Source organism: Topomyia yanbarensis, chromosome 3, assembly GCF_030247195.1.
Source record: "Topomyia yanbarensis strain Yona2022 chromosome 3, ASM3024719v1, whole genome shotgun sequence".
NCBI lineage: Eukaryota > Metazoa > Arthropoda > Insecta > Diptera > Culicidae > Topomyia > Topomyia yanbarensis.
This window is the reverse complement of record NC_080672.1, coordinates 282,077,217-282,095,202: the sequence shown is the minus strand read 5'-3', so window position 1 is coordinate 282,095,202 and position 17,986 is coordinate 282,077,217. Positions and strand designations below refer to the sequence as shown.

The 17,986-nt window shown below is 44.5% G+C and overlaps 2 protein-coding genes across 3 annotated transcripts in view; one reads left to right on the top strand and one right to left on the bottom strand.

The window, feature by feature from the left end:
• Positions 1–11,804, top strand: part of LOC131689002 (BTB/POZ domain-containing protein Tiwaz) — a 186,278-nt gene extending 174,474 nt beyond the window's left edge. For both annotated transcript variants that reach the window (XM_058973721.1, XM_058973722.1), the window contains exons 2-4: positions 2,072–2,473; positions 11,014–11,219; positions 11,300–11,804. In XM_058973721.1, coding sequence (XP_058829704.1) covers positions 2,091–2,473; positions 11,014–11,219; positions 11,300–11,730 — 1,020 coding nt within the window. In that variant the 5' untranslated portion in view covers positions 2,072–2,090 and the 3' untranslated portion in view covers positions 11,731–11,804. The remainder of the gene's footprint in view (positions 1–2,071; positions 2,474–11,013; positions 11,220–11,299) is intronic.
• A 270-nt stretch (positions 11,805–12,074) lies between these two features.
• On the bottom strand, positions 12,075–14,012 carry LOC131687960 (polyserase-2). Its single transcript, XM_058972065.1, has 4 exons — positions 13,949–14,012; positions 12,866–13,886; positions 12,628–12,803; positions 12,075–12,574 (listed from the first exon to the last, which is right to left on the bottom strand). The coding sequence occupies exons 1-4, from the start codon at positions 14,010–14,012 to the stop codon at positions 12,075–12,077; spliced, it is 1,761 nt and encodes a 586-aa protein (XP_058828048.1).
• Between the last annotated feature and the right edge of the window lie 3,974 nt (positions 14,013–17,986).

Here is a 17,986-nt window from a genome sequence, read left to right as displayed (position 1 = left end):
CCAATTTAAGCTGGGGAGTCGTTCGTTCATGGGACTTTCGCCCTCCTCACACGCCCACCCCCGCATGACAAAATGAGTTAGCAAGCAGATAACATTGATCTAATGCTGATTAGGTTAATGGAGTATGATATTTTTTTGTTTCAAGTGTTTCACCGTCGACACGTAGCTCATCAAGTTCGTGGCTGGCATGCCATTGTGTATAAGTGCAAAGTGTACTAAGAATATAATGGACATTTCCACAATTATGTTGAACAAAAAAAGCCTCCGTGCCATAGTTTAGAGAAATGAGAAAGGCACAATTGCACCGCTAGGTGGATTAAAACAGGTTTTTTATTATTCTTTCTTCAAATAATGTAGAAACCCCCTAAACCTCCTCAGGCTCCAATTATATCAAGTTTTGCTAACGCATCACTTCATCAATGTGGGCCCAGAACTATATTATATAGTCGACGCAACATTATTCATATTTAAAAAAATCAGTAAGTATTTCAAGTGCGTATCGGGAAAACGTATATTGTTAAAATGGTTAAGAGCAGTATCAAAGTGAGCTAGCTACCAACAAGTTCAAGTTTATGCCGCCTAGAGTGCTCTTCATGATAAGAGACGAACTGTTTATTTTGATTTCCTTACTGCATGAGTGTCTCGAACTGATAGCACAAAGTAGGAAGTAACATTTACATCTCTTTTCGCATTACTACATACACTGGTTACCAGACGCTAGTAACTAGCGAATAGTGCAAAAGCAATTGATTGAATCAAGTACGGCTATTTTCTGTGTGCTTGTTAATCATAATTTCACACTCATATCAAGTGATTACCGGCATACATTGATCCTGAAATACATCTATAAACGGACTAGACATGAAATGCATCTGAATCACGAAAGCTGTCCGTGTGAGGTCTCGCTGCACATTACCGGCAACAAGCAACCGTGAACCGTCATCCGTGAAAGCGGTCAACAGACAGCATTGTACATTATGCACATGCCCCCATGTCAACTTCAGTCGGTACGCGAAGCCTTTCTGAAGTACATTCTCATTAAAACACATTTTTCGCGTCACGAGTTCCAGGAAACTGCCCGGCGGCTATCTATCTGGTACGGGATCCCCCTGGGGGGTGCAATTAATCTTAAAAATAAAACCGAAAAAAGGAAAAAAAATCATGACACCAACACGACCCACCCTCACCTTTTCCTTACCTACCCGTGGCCGGATTCCTAGTCTGGCAACCCAGCCGCCCACTGCTCCGGGCAGTAACAGCGTCATGTTCTGTCTTCCACCAGCAATCGCCGGGTCTCGCCGAGCTTCAACCTCGGCAAAGATGTTGGCTCAAGACGCTCGAGGACATCGCAAGAGTTTGTACTCCGCACTCATTGCCAGTCTTGCGCCCCGTTTACTTGCCGTGAGATTGTACCCCGCTCGTCACACACACAGCTTGTAAATCGCGATTTTTCAGCGCTGTCGAAATTTTCAGTTCAGAGTGCTGACCCGCCGCTGGCAGGAACCGCTCGGAAACTCGCAACATGTATGTAGTATACGCATTCCCTGCCTACTAAGGAGGACTATTGTTGGTACGCAAGGAGCTTTTTGGGTGCATATGTGCGTCGGAATGAAGGAAAAAAATGTCTCAAATTAGGCTGCCCAAAGTTATTTTCATAAATTAATAAAATGTATTCCCTTGGATGTTGGTCGTTGCCTTCGTGCGTTAACTTGGCTCTTTTCACATTTATTATATAGGATTTTCTCCGACTCGAATCTCGTCGGAGGCAAAAAAGTGTTATTTATGTAATTGGGAGTGCGAACAAAAATGATAAAAATAAACTCGTATTAATTATAAATTCTTATAACTTGACAACACCAATATTACAAGCCCTAGCGGCAAAATAATAATGTTCGATTTCTGTCCATTTGTGCTTTCTCCAGCTATCGTCGTCCTTCCATATGTTGAGGTTTCTGCCATCCTGCGTAAATTGAAATTGAAACCGCCAAATATTGATTTCAAAATTTCTATACTATGTTTGTACAGTATTGAACTAACACTATTTTCTATCTTATATTTCTCATCCACCTAGGCGAAAATGTAACAACGACATGGAGCGGGAACGGGATCGAGATCGTGACCGCGAACGGCCGGAGCGGGGTGGTGGTGGTGGAGCACCGACCGACCGAGACGTGAAGCACTCGCTAGAACCACGGGATCTATCCGCAACGAGGCTGTTTTCCGCAACGCAAATCAAAATTAGCACTTCACCCACCACGTCACCAACAATTTCCAACTCGTCGTCGCCGACGCCGACACCGCCAATACCGGCCGTCTCGCCAGCTGTGACGAGCGTAGGTAGCGGGTACCACCACTCCAATCACAAACAGATCACGGGTATTCCGTGTGTGGCCGCCGCCTCCAAATACACGGCCCCGGTGCACATCGACGTTGGTGGAACGATCTACACCAGTTCGCTGGAGACATTGACAAAGTAAGTCGGCGCATATGTTTAATTAGGATTAGATTGGAATTAGAAAAGGATTCTCTTCGCTTGAACTACTTATTTACCGTAAACCGGGGTGACATTGATCACTTTTCGCATTAATCATTACATATTTTTAGACACAGCACATATTTTTCAAGTTTAATATTTTTATACCATATACTGGTGTATGAAGAACAAGATTGGATGGTTTTACCTAAAATTGTCCGCTTACAGCTACTTTTCCAAAAATGATTTCAAGTTGAAGTCCGTTTTCGTATTCCGGGAAGACTTTGATAACCTGTATGTTCACCCACATTAAGTTATTGATGTCAATATTTTTCATTCAAACGTTTGTTTAAACTAATTCTGGAAAGATATTCATGGTTAAATAGATGTTAATTGATATTATACCAAGTATTTCAATGTACTGTAAAGTTCGAGTAACCAAAATTCGCAAAATTTGTGTCCAACTAGAATAAAAGATTCTGAACACCTTTAGAACTGCTAAAAAAATTTATTCATTGCTTTATCAATGTAGAAAAAGTTTCATCCATTTTAACACGTTGGAATGTTGAACAATAAAAAAAAAATGTTGTGAATTTTAGTTTAAAATAATTTGAAATAATTGCCAACTAGTTTCACAAAAAAATGTATTTACAATAAACAAACTCTTAAAACTAAATTTAGCATATCCCAATCTAAAGGAAAACAAAAACTCGCTTGTAATTTATTACTCTTGCTCAAATCTAAGATTCATTTGTTTTATAAAAAATATACACTTTACGAAGCTTCGTAAAAATAAGGTTAAATCAAATTTCGGTTTTTTGTAGTTTTTGTACCCAAAAACCGAACAATATACTCAAAAAGCACAACAAATCAGTATTTTATAAGTTTAGAGTAAAAATCATTTCAAATTAAAATGATTCTGTAGAATATTCTGGTTTAATAAGCGATCTACTAAAAAAGTTTCGAGTGATCAAAGTCACCCTGATGATCAAAGTCACCCCGATGATCAAAGTCACCCCGGTTTACGGTACATTATGGGGCGAACGATACCATTATACGATTTTTTTATTATTAGAATTTTCTAAAGTTGATGAAGCTTGCTATAGAAATTTCAACTTGGTGCTTATGCTGCGTAATTTGCGAAGTTAAATACAGATGAACCACTATCTCGGATAGTCGACACTAGGCCGGATTACCGGGAACCGAATGAAAAATCCGGATTACCGGGAACCGAATGAAGTAATCCGATTCATTTTTACCAAGTCTAAAAGTGGATGAGTTTCTGAATCCAAAGCACCCAAAAGTATCGAAATCGGTTGGAAATTGGCTTAGTTCCTGTATTTCAGTTTTGTTGGTGCCCGGGTACCCTCGTCAGCCTGTTAAATAGTAAAAAAATTAGGATCCCCTCTTCACTCTTCTCCTTGCTATATCAACAGTAATATTAACCCAAAAGCTTTTTCTTTTATTTTAAATATATTTGACACAGCTCAATGCGATAGCACAATTGAGCCGTGGATCTTCCGTGTTTTTACAATATGTAAAAATATCGCGAAGTGATCAAGGCACGTGTAATCGACCTTCACGGATTTGAACCAAATTTGGAGGAATTGTTCATCTAGGGCCAGTATATAAAAACCCAAATTTTTGGGTCAATTGAACCACCCCTCGGGTCATGGGAGCACCCCCCCCCCCCTTGAAAATTATTCAAGGAGTCTAGAAAAAATATTAATTTTTGGCGGCAGTGCTGCCAACTATGTGATTTTTTCAGTTAAATATTAAAAATGAATTTTTCTCTCAATACATATATTTTAATTTTAAAAATTCTAATGCCATCGTGTTTCTCAGACATTTTTACATAAGAAACACTTATAATCTCAATATAATTTGAGCGGATCCTGAGATACACTATTTGAAACTTGGTTTATGAAAATCGGTTCAGTCTTCACCTAAGAAACAATGTGACTTTAATTATAGAATACGTCCAGAACCCGAGAATTTCAGAATCGCCGATCGTGGAATCTTTGATTGGCCATCAGTTATCCAGACTTGCAAAGAGAAGTAATTTGTTGTCCATTACAATAGATTTTTAACCTTTGAAAGATTACGATTGTACCGGTTTAGATGAGAAATTCCTATGTGACCGCAGTAACCAACCTGTAACCCCGGAACCAAATGTCAGATCTGAATGAAATCCAATCGCAGTCCATGGGAGTATTGTAGCTTTCGTTTGAAAAAAAGTTGACAAAATTCGGTCAAGAATTCGCGGAGGTAAAAGTGTGACATCAACTTAGGAACTTGGCGAGTTCTCCGGTGGCATCAAGAACCGTCATAGGTGGTCAATGTGATCAAAACTGCTTTGAGTGATCGTTAGAGATCTAGATCCGCAAATCAATATAATGTTGGCCCCTTTTAAATATATATTACACCAATTGGACATCATGGTGTTTCCAGTTTATATGAGAATTTGCTGTATGACCGCACTCATTAACCCGTAACTCCGGAATCGGGAGTCCGATCGACAAAAAATTCAATAGCAGCTTATGGGAGCGTTATACCGTTCATTTGAAAAAGCTCACCAACTCTGTCGAAAAAAATTCGTACAACATGCGAACCATTTACCTGAGTGTAATGAAGGATATCGCTTCGTTGCTGAAAGGTGTCCGGATTTTTCCGTCATAGTTGGTCAGTTTAGGCATGAATACCCCACAACAGAGCCACACCTTGCCTATCTTTGTATGCCTACTGGGTGAAGGTGATTAGGATGAGTGAGGGGTGGGTTTGAAGAGGGTTGATGAGGTGATCGCTTGAAAGGAATTTTTAGGGGCTTGATGGGAGGTCACTTGATGGGGAAGGAGGGGGGGGGATTTTTTGGAGAATGCAATTACGCACTTTCCTAGTACATGTCCTTAGTAGTTGCCAAGCTACCATACGGAAGTATACTGGCGTGTCGGACTCGACCAGGGGGCCATACTGAATAAACTCCATTGGGCTCCGCCATCTTTCCCCCAGGAACTACCTTCCGGCATTACTTCTGGGGGGATGGCAGTACTTAACGTACTCTCTCACTCTTGCTTGATGTTCGCACTCACGCTCACCCTACATTCCTCTGCCACGCCACGAGGTACCAATAGCGAGAGGTACCAGCAATCTACGCTACGCTACGACCCTCCCATCTCGTCATGGGCAGACCATACATGCTCTATTCACTCGCACTTCCGCCATGCTTCGGCGCGGCTATCGCGATTGCCACCGTTGTGCCACCCTTGCCTCAACATGAGCAGACCATTCACTCATTTCTTCGCGAAAAACTCTTTCCGCTTTAGCTAACCAATCACAAGTTAGTCATGCTTGTTATCTGCTGCTCGGCGCGCTATATTCTCTGCAACCTGCAGGCAATCTGGGTGGTTGCAGTCGAGACTGCATTCCACTTCTGCACCGCTTGACACATCCTCTGTGTAAGGGTATCAGGGGTTGTGTCCCAGCCACAGACGTCTAGCATTGCTCTTCTTTCGACGTCGAAACGAGGACATACACAGTATGTGCTCTGCAGTTTCGTAAACACCTGGGCAGTCAGGGCAGACTCCGCGTGCCCAAATCTGTGGAGGGACTTCGGAAACAGCCATGGACTGACAGGAATTGTGTCAGATGGAAGTGAACTTCCCCACGGGGTCTACCGACCCAGCACGATATGTTAGGTATCAGCCGGTGGGTTCACCTACCTCTCGAAGAGTTATCTCATTCGCGCTGAAACCTGGCGACCGAGGTCACCGACTCCCCTATTGCCACGCAACTCAAAACACTCTTCGTCCTCCCGGATAGCCAGCCCGACTGGCATCGTGCTCGCTATTACGCAGGATGCATCGTGTGACACCGTGCGGTAGGCAAATATCCCTCTTTTTTTTACAATGGAGAAGACTGTTTACGTACTAACCCAGTACACGTGCTATTGGTAGGTGTCCAAGCTACCACACGGGGTGTACTGGGGGCGAGTCGAGCTCGAATGGTGATGCTGCCATTAATACCGACTAAACTCTATTGGGCTCCGCCATCGTTCCCCCCAGGAACTACCTCTCGGTATTACTTCTGGGGGGATGGCTGTACTTGATGTACTCATTCACTCTCGCTCACGCGTTCATACGTCCTGTATGAGGCTTACTTGGGTGCTCTCTCTATCGCACTTTGATTCACTCTCTAACACTCCACATGAGGCTAACTTTTGTGCTCACCTTTTTCGTTCCTTGCGAGGCTGACTTGTGTGCTCACCTTACTCATTCCTTGCTAGGCTAACTTTTGTGCACGTCACTCCCATACCATGTGAGGCTGACTTGGATGCTCACCCTTTCACTCCTCTGCCACGCCACGAGGCATCGATAGCTAAGTCCCAACATACTACGCTACGACCATCCCATCTTGGCATGAGGCAGTCCACATATACGCCTATACACTCGCTCTTCTGCCTTGCTTCGGGGTAGCTGGGTTTACCCCTTACGCGTTTGCCAGTCGCTACGCTAAACCTGCCTCAACATGAACAGACCATTCACTCACTTTTCTGCGCTCGACCTTTTTTTTGCTCCAACTAACCAATCACTAGTTAGTCGTGCCCGTCGTCTGTTGCTCGGAGCGCCAAATTCTCTGTAGCCTACAGGCAATTTGGGTGGTTGCAGTCGAGACTGCGTTCCACTTCTCCACCGCTTGACACATCCTCTGTATAAGGGTATCAGGGGTTGTGTCCCAGCCGCAAACGTCTAGCATTGCTCTTCTTTCGACGTCGAAACGAAGACATTCAAACAGTATGTGCTCCGCAGTTTCGTCAACACCTGGGCAGTCAGGGCAGACTGGGGAAACAGCCATGGCCTGACAGGAATTGTGTCCGATGGAAGTAAACTTCCCCATGGGGTTTACCTACCCAGCACGATATGTTAGATATCAGCCGGTTGGTTCATCTATCTCTCGAGGAGTTATCCCATTCGCGCTGCCATCTGGCGATCGAGGTCACCGTGGTGCGCTCATGGACTCCCCTATTACCACACAGCTCAAAACACTCTTCGTCCTCCCGGATGATCAGCTCGGCTGGCATCGTGCTCGCTGTTACGCAGGGTGCATCGTGTGATACCGTGCGGTAGGCAGATATCACTCTGAGACACATCAAGCTGCAGGTGCTCTCCAGTTTTCGATTATTTCCAGTGCTCTCGCCCAGGACGGTCCACCGTACCTAAGTATAGATACGGTAACATCTGCCAGTAACCTACGTCTACTGGCGCACACATTGCAGCTGTTGGACATCATCCTCGATAATTCCGCAACAGCCGTCGAAGCCGTCTTGTACGCATAGTCGATATGGCTGCCGAAGGTCAGCTTGTCATCTATGATGGCCCCAAGAATCTTCAGACTCCGCTTTGAAGTTATCTCGCGCTAATCCATTCCGCCACCGTACTAATCACGTGTGCCGCAGTTAGTTCTACCTCGGGGATTGACTCCCCGTAGACAGCAAAGGTTACATCATCGGCGAAGCCGACGTTCTTCACACCAGAAGGGAACTTTAGTCTCAGAACCCCATCATATATAAGGTTCCATAATACCGGGCCCAGGATCGAACCTTGCGGAACTCCTGCGGTAATAGGAACACTTCTCTGAGCAGCATCGGTCTCGTATAATAGTACACGGTTCTGAAAGTATTTATAAGATCCGGTATAGGCCCACCGGCTGACTAAGCCGGTGTAACGAGAGTGCAATGGCATCCCAGCTTGCGCTGTTGAATGCGTTCTTCACATCAAGTGTCACTAATGCACAATATCGAATACCTCGCCTTTTCCGTTGCATAGCTATCTCGGCGGTCCTTACCACTGAGTTGATAGCGTCCACCGTGGACTTGCCCTTTCGAAAACCAAACGGTTTCGCTATGATTGCTGCCTTGAGAGATCTGTTTGGAACTCCATCAGGCCCTGGAGCTTTGTTTGTTGCTAGAGAATTAGCCACTGCAAGTAGCTCTTCATTCGTCACCATTTCGGCCGCACCCACAATGCTTTGCGGCGCAGGGGGCCAGGGACTCGTAGCTCGAGACGGGAAGAGTACTTCGATAATCCTCGCCAACCGATCCGGAGACCGTTCGGGGTGTGAGCCCCCTTCGGTAATTGCCATCACGATCATGTAGGCGTCACTCCACGGATTCGCGTTGGCATCCTCGAACAGGGTGTCAAAACACGCTCTCTTTCTGCTTTTGATGTCCTTATTATGGGCCGATTTCGCAGCTCGAAACACTTCACGGCGGTCCACTCTTACCTCCTCGGTGCGGGCTCGCTGCATCCTACGTTTAGCTTTGAGGCAAGCTAATCGCAGGGCTGCAAACTCGGCACTCCGCCAATATACCAGACGTCGGCCATTTCTTGGCAGGGTTTTCTTCGGCATAGTGGCGTCGCACGCGCGTGATAGAACAGCCACCAGCGCGTCCCCACTTAGACTGTCGGTTTTGGCCTCCAGTCCCCAGGCCGCGGTGAAAACTTCGCTGTCGAAGTGATTGGTCTTCCACCCGCGTACCTGGCAGGGATTACCCGCACTTGGATGCTGCACACCATTATTGATCCTAAAGCGTATTGCTAGGTGATCACTATGCGTGTAGCCCTCGCCTACCCTCCAGTCCATGTCAGGAACCAAACCCGGGCTTACAAACGTTACGTTAATCCACGACTCGACCCCATTCCTACGGAATGTGCTAGTGGAACCATCATTGACTAACACTGCGTCGAGTTTCGCAAGCGCCTCCAGTAGCGTTTGGCCCCTGCTATTTGCACAACAGCTGCCCCACTCTACTGCCTAACCGTTGAAATCTCCCGCTATGACAAACGGCTTCTGACCCATCAGGTCAGACGAAAGCCTTGGATCATCTGATTGAACTGTTCTATGGGCCACATTGGTGGGGCATAGCAACTACAATAGAACACATCATTAATCTTGGCAATCGCGACATCCTCCGAAGAGGAGTGTGCTACCTCTTGGACCGGGAACCGCAGCTGCTGAGCAGATACGCAGTGGTTCAGATTCAGCTGTGTGCCGTTCATGGCTTCTTCTTACCGGCCTCCCCGAAGGGACATACTGGTCCGATCATAACATGGTTACGTCCTTGCTTCTTGCTGGCGCAGATAGGGCATTTTGGCGCACTGTCGCATTTCTGCGCCTTGTGTCCCTCCTCGCCACAGCGACGACACAACTCGCTCCTGTCTGGGCCCTTACAGTCGTATGACTTGCGGCCTGGCTCCAGACACCGATAACACCGGTCCACTGAAGACGGCTGGGGTATGCTTACTGGGCATACTGACCAGCCAATCTTCATCTTCCCTTTTTGGCTACCGCAACCGGTAGTTTGAAATAGGCTACCTGTCTGCCAAGCATTCGCTCCCTTAGTCGTACAGAGGTTCGCTCGATCTCTACGTCACACTGCTCCTTGACGGCCTAGACGACGTCTTCTGCGTTTGTAACTTCATCCAGTTGCTTGCACTGGAGGGTCACTTCTGCACCCAACGACCTCACCTGAGCGCCGTCTCCCAAGACCTCTTGGACCAACCTCCTATACGTCACCCCGCTGGATTGTGCACCACGTTTCAGCACCAAGATCATTTCGCCAGTCTTTGTGCGTCTAACGCTGCGCGAGCGGTGGATGACAAGTCTAGTTTACACTTGTATGACGATGGAGCTATTAAAACAGGGTTACTGTGTTCCTGTGTTTTCAAGAATTGATTGAGGAAGTGATTTTTCGAGAATTTATTTTCAATTTTACCCGATTTTCCATAATAATTTCCTATAATCTTTGAAATTTTTGGAGGTTCCGTAGACACAACCGATCGGTACCAAAATTTGCACAATATAAAGGGCCATAAAAGGAATCAGTAGAGCGTGGTGGAGCTAAAAGTCAAAAAATGAACCAGTCTACTGAGCACATCTTGTCCCAGTTTTGAGAGGCTTTCGGCTTGTCAAACTAGGGTTAGGAAATGGTGGTGTGTAGTGTTGGGGGGGGGGGGGGGGTCTGTCATGGTCTGAGTAAACGAGATATTTCGGATCCAGGATCTGGTCCGGCCTCAGTCTAGGAACTGGAGTGATCCGGATTTGTGGACTGGAATATGGACCTGCATCGGAACCAGATATCTGAAACAGTCGGCGAGAGCCCGGTTCAAAGGATTGTATCGATTTCAAAAATCTTACTTGAACAATCTAACCTATCCAGTCAAACCAACCAGAATTCTGTCTGGTTTCTACCAGAATTCTGGCATAAGCGAACCAGAGTTTCGACTGGTTTGACAAGTTTTAACCAAATACGAGCAGAGCTGAAGTTTACACAGCCTTTAAAGTGCCACATTTTATTGTTTATTATGTTATTATGTTATTTTATTGTGGAGTTTATTACCGAATTTTCTATTATCAAGAAAGATATTGCAATCTTATCGAAAATTAGTAGAAATTTATCCGTCGAATTTTGGGTGTTTCATTGGACATACAATGCGTGCAATGCACAATAAATTCATAATTATTCTCTCATCATTTTTCTTCAGATATCCGGATTCGAGGTTGGCCAAGCTGTTCAACGGATGTATACCGATCGTTTTGGACTCCCTCAAGCAGCACTACTTCATCGATCGCGACGGTGGCATGTTCCGGCACATTCTCAACTTTATGCGCAACTCAAAACTATTAGTCGCCGACGATTTTCCCGATCTCGAGCTCCTGCTGGAGGAAGCCAAATATTTCGATATTGTTCGTGAGTACTGCACTGCCAGAGCGGCACGCTGTAACTCTCCACAGCTATCATGTGCGTAATATTTGCCTTTTATTTTGCAGCTATGATCAAACAGATCGATCAAATAAAAAAGGAACGGACGCGCAGCGGGAACGGCTGGCCCCCATTTGGGAGCAGTAGGCTACGAAGCAAGTCATCGACCCCACCGGATTCGAACCATGACGTGGTCGCACTGCACATCTCACCGGATCTTGGCGAGCGTATTCTGATTTCGGCAGAACGTTCCATCCTGGACGAAGTTTTCCCCGAAACGAACCAGGCCATTTTGGATGCTAGAACCGGTGCAGCCTGGAACCAGTTCGACGGGAGGCAGGTCATCCGATTCCCCTTGAACGGCTACTGCAAACTCAACTCCATCCAAGTACTGACGCGGCTGTTGAACGCTGGATTCAACGTAGAAGCCAGTACCGGTGGCGGGGTCGAGACACAGCAATTCTCCGAGTATCTACTTATTCGTAAAAGTTCAATGTGATAATCTATGTATAATTGAGAGATAGAGACGATGTTCGACACACCGTTAAACAGGGCTATATGTTTGAGCATGTTTTAGCTAACTTTTAGCGAAACGGCGCTTATTTTTTATTTATTCTATTCGTAACATGCGAAAGGAAATATGACACGAAATGAACTATGTCCATTTTAATGTAGTATCCAGTAAATCTGAAGAGAAAATGCGATAATGATAATTTGTTTAGGATAAACGTACTACTAAAATGAATGGAACGAATCATCTAATTGAAAATTAGTGTAATTAGAAAATTCACGAAATAATCACAATTTATGTTACCTCTTTTAAGTAAGTGACATTGGAACAATCTAATAAAAATTTTCAACTCTTACTGGCCAGACTTCATCGATGAATAATGCTTTTTCCTCCACTGTTTTATCGATCCAAGATCCTAACGATACGATGTCTGTGTAGATATCATTCAGTTTGTCCTTACAATCTGCCGAGCCAAATGATCGCAGACCGGCTAGGTAAGTATAGGTATTGTATCCGTCATGTTTGGTGTAGAATACCGGACCACCGGATATTGGGATACGGCAATCTTTATCGTATATCAATTCGCAATTGTAGGTCCCATTGGCTTGAACCTGCTCCTTGAGTTTGCAATGTTGGAAACAAATTAGATTAGAGTCCGGCGAGGCTACTACTCCGATTCGGCGATACATGGAATTACATGCGCTGAAACGAACAGGCTGCAAAAGCGACGCTCTTAGTTCCTTCGGGTGATCGTCTCGCCTGTACCATGCAGTCAAGATGTAGTACGGGTTGGGCTCAAGTGTTGACGGTAAGCAGATTGGTTCGATACTGTCTAAAATGATGAACACTTTATTGAAAATGCTAACTAAATATCTACTACAGTACCTTTCTGAAGGTCTGCTCTTCTTTCCAAATGAACCAGGCCAACATCATAACCGAATCCTTCAGGACTGAATCGCTCATGAACATATGAATCCGTGATTCCAACAACTTGAGCATCGAATTGACTTTCGTCATACGGGTCCGGTCCAATCGATTCCTCACCGAGTATAACGTGTAATCTATAAATAGAAATAAATCACTGGAAGTTACAGTTCCTTTTCCTCAAACCAAAAACGCATACAATTCACGATTGGACTGCTTTACAATGCACCTGGCAAGAGTCAGAACGAATTCCGGATGAATCAAAACGCCGTGACAGTCGCTTACATAAAACCGATCCCAAAACAAATAATGTAGATGAGCTATCCATGGGTTTCGATCTGGAGCGAGAACCTTGTTCACCTTTTGCATTGATTCTACGTAGCTGCCTAGGCCACAACTATGTAACCCCAGTCTGTTGTGCTGCTTCGGAAGAGCATACCTTTCGACCCATTTCTGATAGAACGTCACATCCATGAAAATAACCTCCTTCTTGGGATCACACGGGTATCGGGTGTCCTGCGTTGGTGTACCTTGATTGACAATTCCTCGCAAGTACCACGTAAAATCAATCATAAAATACATTCCACCTCCACTGTCACCTCTACAAACTGTTGTTTCACCTCGGTTTCCTGCGCAATAATTTCTTCCCTTCGCTAGGAGTGGTTGAAACGACTTTGTATTTTCCACACAGCTTTGAAAGTCAATTATGGACATTTTAGCTTCTCTCAGAACCTGCGAAATCGTGCTGTTCTCTGTGTACCCCCAACCAACGACTGTTCCCTGCTCATTGACTGCCAGATCCTCTATATTTGGTCCACCCACCGGCCATAGGCAGATCGGAGAGATATGCACACTAAATTCAATATCATCCGTTAGCTCTAGTAGGGCCAGATCGTTCACCATCAGGCTCGTATCGTAGTTAGGATATCGTATGATCTTTGAGACATTTCCATATCGCGTGTAATTCTTTGGATTTGATAGATCCTTGATACCCATTCGAACGTGCAGCTCGAATGGATGTAGAGCGATATGTTCATTGCGAAAGGTCACGTGAGCTGCTGTCAGCACAAATCGCTCGCTGATGATCGAACCACCAGCAATATAATCATTGGAAGAATTGTAGATAGCTACATGCCAGGGCCAAACGTTTTCCGTTTCTTCGGCGTTTATTACGTAACCTGCTAGCCGATTCACTTTACCGCATTGGACATCTAAGGCAACTAAGATGCGATTAAGATTAAAATATCAATAAACGTACGAAACATCTTGAAAGGAAACTTGCCAGCTTCTGTCCCGTAGATAATTCCTGCGAACAAGAAGAACCACTGCGTTACTCGTGCCGTCATAATTGCAACTGCAGTTGAGTGGAAAAACTAGAACTCATCTGATAACAGCTACTCTTCGTCGTTGTGCGCTAGAAGTGGTGGAATTTTATAATATTTGAATATTTTTATTCCGAGATTTATATTTTTTAGTATGATGATATGATTACTTTTGCATAGACATGGTGTACATACTTAATTTCAAGTTTTCGTGCTCAATATTTCTGACACGCTTTCTCTTCTGTATTAAAAAAAGCGTGTGCAAAAACTTGTTATTTTTGAAAACATCGCATCAGAAAACTTTATAAGATTTTTTATTCAATTCGTTTATTTGAACGTACCTTAGCATTTGCTTAAAGGTGCCCATTTTTTGCGTCTTTTACATTTTGAATTTATTAAAACTGGGGGATTACACAATTAATTATTTTTTTTAATGAAGCTAAAGAAATTTTACAGCTTTTTTGATCATATACAAGAGGGGAAAATACAATATTCGAGGGGTCATTTAGTGTGTTTTTATATTGAAATCCTCTTTAGAATTTTTAGCAGGGAGATGATTAGAACAATTAATTATTAACAAAGCGGAACATTTTTCAACCATATTAACCGTTATGCGTCCGACGGAGTACCTGGGTACCTTTTTAGGTTTCAATTAATGAAATCCCAATATTTTAGCCATTGCTGGAAATTGAAACTTTCTGACATCTTAGAACTTTACAAAGTCAAGCTCTTGGGTTAATAATATTGTTGATATGGGGCCATACACTAATTACGTAAGGGCATATGAGGGGAGGAGGAGTTTCAATATATCTTACAAATTCTTATCTGAGGGGGAGGGAGGGTTCGTCCTTTCCGTAATATCATAAAACAAGTATGAAAAATTAAATCAATAAGAAAAATATTCTTCTTCATAAGAAAAAAAACTATTTCTAATTTGTGCCATGAACATTCTGTGTATCACAAAAAATGAGAACATATTGTACAAGGAAGGGCGGACCTCGAATTACAGTATTTTTACAGTAGCAGAATTTGATTGTAAAATTGTTTATGGAATGTTGTTGATTGTTGCCAACGTGAGCGGCGGCTTAATTGTCGATGGATTTGGAGCAGTTACAGCAGTTTCCTTACTCTTGGTGGTACAGTGTTCTGATCGGGAACTGGGGTCCCAATATGCCTTACAAGCTAAGAAGTGGGTATTGTTAGTCCAACATCCTTCTTTCAAACTTCCGCTTCAAGCCCGCAAGGTATCCGGAAAATTTTCTGTCATGGGATTGTCAAAGGTCTTGAAAGCCGAATAGTGTACGGCCCCTATTGTAAGGGGGAGTGAAGAGGGGCTCCAGAATCTTTTTACTACGTAACAGGCCGACGAGGGTACCCGAGCAATTCCCAACCGATTTCGATACTTTTAGATGTTTTAGATTAGATTCAGAAACTTATCCACTTTTAGACATGGTTAAAATGAATCGCGTTAATTCTTTCGGTTCCCGGGAAACTGCATTTTCGGAAGAATTTCCAGTGCTGGGTTACTATTTGTGAATTTCATTGGAATACCGGCAATATGGATATCACAATTCTCGGAATTGCATCAGCTTGCTGTATCTCGTGGAACCACTTGGTGATTTTACCCCGGAACGGATGTTCCGAGGTTTCTGTGGGGCCGTGAGTGACAATTCGGAGCTGAAAATGCCATATAGTCCCGCAACAATAAATAACAAACTTCCGAGACAATTTGAAGAGTCTTGATACTCATATTGCTAGGACATATTAAAATTTACACATACCCTAGTACTGGAACATTACTCCGGAAAATATGGATTACCAAGAACCAGAACCATTCATCAAGGATGCTGCAGCACGGAACGAGACATAATGTGGAGCAATACAAACAAGCACGGAACAGGCAAATCTCGGTCCTCCGGAGAAAGAAGCGCCAACAGGAGGAACGAGATCGCGAAGAGATAAAACAACTGTACCGCGTAAACGACACACGGAAGCTCTACGAGAAGCTGAACAGTTCGCGCAAAGGTCACTTTCCGCAAACCGATATGTGCAGGGACTTAGACGGCAATCTTCTTACGAACGAGTGTGAGGCAATTAAGAGGTGGAAGCAGTACCTCAACTGGCTGCCGGCCCCTGATCTCCAAGAAGTCAAGGAGGAGATCGGACGGCTGAAAAACAACAAAGCTGCCGGTGTAGACAACTACCCAGCGAGTTATTAAAATATGGTGGGGAAACACTGGTTAGAGCGCTGCATTGAGCAATCGCCCAAATTTGGGAGGAGGAGGCTCTTCCGGAGGAGAGGATGGAGGGTGTCGTTTGCCCAACCTTCAAAAGTTGGATTGCTGCAACTACCGCGCAATCACACTACTTAGCACCACCTACAAAGTCCTCTCCCAAATTCTTTGCCGTCAATTGTCACCATTTGCAAGGGAGTTCGTGGGGCACTACCAAGCGGGATTCATTGGTTCCCGCGCCACCACGGACCAAATATTCGCGATGCGACAGGTCCTGCAGAAGTGCCGCATATACAACGTGCCCACACATCATTTGTTCATCGATTTAAAAGCGACGATGGATCGGGTGATGTGCGTTGTTCTCGAGTCCCTTTGAATCTCGAAGAGGGTTACGGCAAGGTGATGGTCTATCGTGCCTGCTGTTCAACTTTGCGTTAGAAGGTGTAATAAGGAGAGCGGAATCAGTGGCGTCTGGCTCCAAAGGCACGTTCCCCATGTTGATCGGAAATTTGTGTGGAGAGCGGGGAAAGAAAGGAAATCCGTCCAACTTCTTGGCTTCGCCGACGACATTGACATAATGACACGGAACATTGACGGGGAGCACAGCGAGCAAGGTGGATCGACCAGATAGAAGACGACCTGCGGACTCTTCGAAGACTGTGAGGCTGGCGACAAGCGGCAATGGACCGAGTGGAGTGAAAACGGCTTCTGCATACAGCAAGAGACAACAAGGCTCTAGCCTGAACGGTAAGGTAAGTAGGAACCATTCATCCGGTTCAATTCTACAGAATCCAAAAGTGGATGAGTTTATGAATCCAAAACATCTAAAAGTGCCCAAATCGGGTGAAGAAAGCCATAGTTATGAGGACTTGAATTTGTGGGTACCCGGGTACCCTCGTCGGCTTCTTAAAGGTGTTTTTTGTTGGACATACAACGTTTAAAACTAGGAATAAGGGAGAGCGAGCGATTCAATTTTATTAAGATAAGGGGGGGGGGGGGTTATTAGGGCTATTTTATAAGAGATATATATTATTCAACCAAACCTACAAAAGAGGGGGAAAATTTGTTTTGGGAGGAGGCGCTGAATTCCTACATCTGGGTATCAGATATTAACTTTCAGTTTCTGGCACGGGAAATCAACGGTAAGGATCACAGACTCGGGCGGTCTTCATCAGGAAGCATAATGTATTGGGACGCCGGGCGGTCTTCCTCGAGCCGACAGGGGTTTCTCCAAACGATTTCCACGTTGCGCGTATGATGTTTGTGCTGTATTTCCAATGGTTGTTGACTTAGTCGACAGAGATGTCTCGGGTCAGCTTGAAGTAGCATCAAACTTTCGGAAGAAGGCAACTTCTGAGAGTGATAAGAAAAATAATAGGAGCAATTAAATCTGAATATTCTATCTGTACAATCTTTAGGAAGCTGTATACGAGAAACGTAGCTTGCCAGTACATTTCGAACCAGGACATTGCTCGATCTTCCTCGGGTCCGAAGGGAATCCAATAGTTTAATTCGGGCAGAACAGTAATCAGTGCACAATATTTTCGATATCGTGATAACCGTCGCCACAAGCGCAGATACCGCTATCCGCGAGCCTAATACGTCGGAGATGAGCGTCGAAAGATCAAGTCTCCTGGGTGGGTCCCCCTCCATGTTCCTGTTAATGTACCAATAAAGTTGATCGTCTGTTAACACTTCTGTTTTAGATACCTGATGTGACAACCCCAGGTACATTTAGAGTCGAACCAGACCCCGAGATATTTG

Bases quoted from the DNA above. Each gene is read 5' to 3' on its own strand.
- LOC131687960 (XM_058972065.1), bottom strand. From the start codon at position 14,012: ATGACGGCACGAGTAACGCAGTGGTTCTTCTTGTTCGCAGGAATTATC. The intron at 12,804-12,865 runs GTATGCGTTTTT...TTCTATTTATAG, and splicing joins AAGCAGTCCAATCGTGAATT to ATTACACGTTATACTCGGTG. The intron at 12,575-12,627 runs GTACTGTAGTAG...TCATCATTTTAG, and splicing joins AAGAGCAGACCTTCAGAAAG to ACAGTATCGAACCAATCTGC.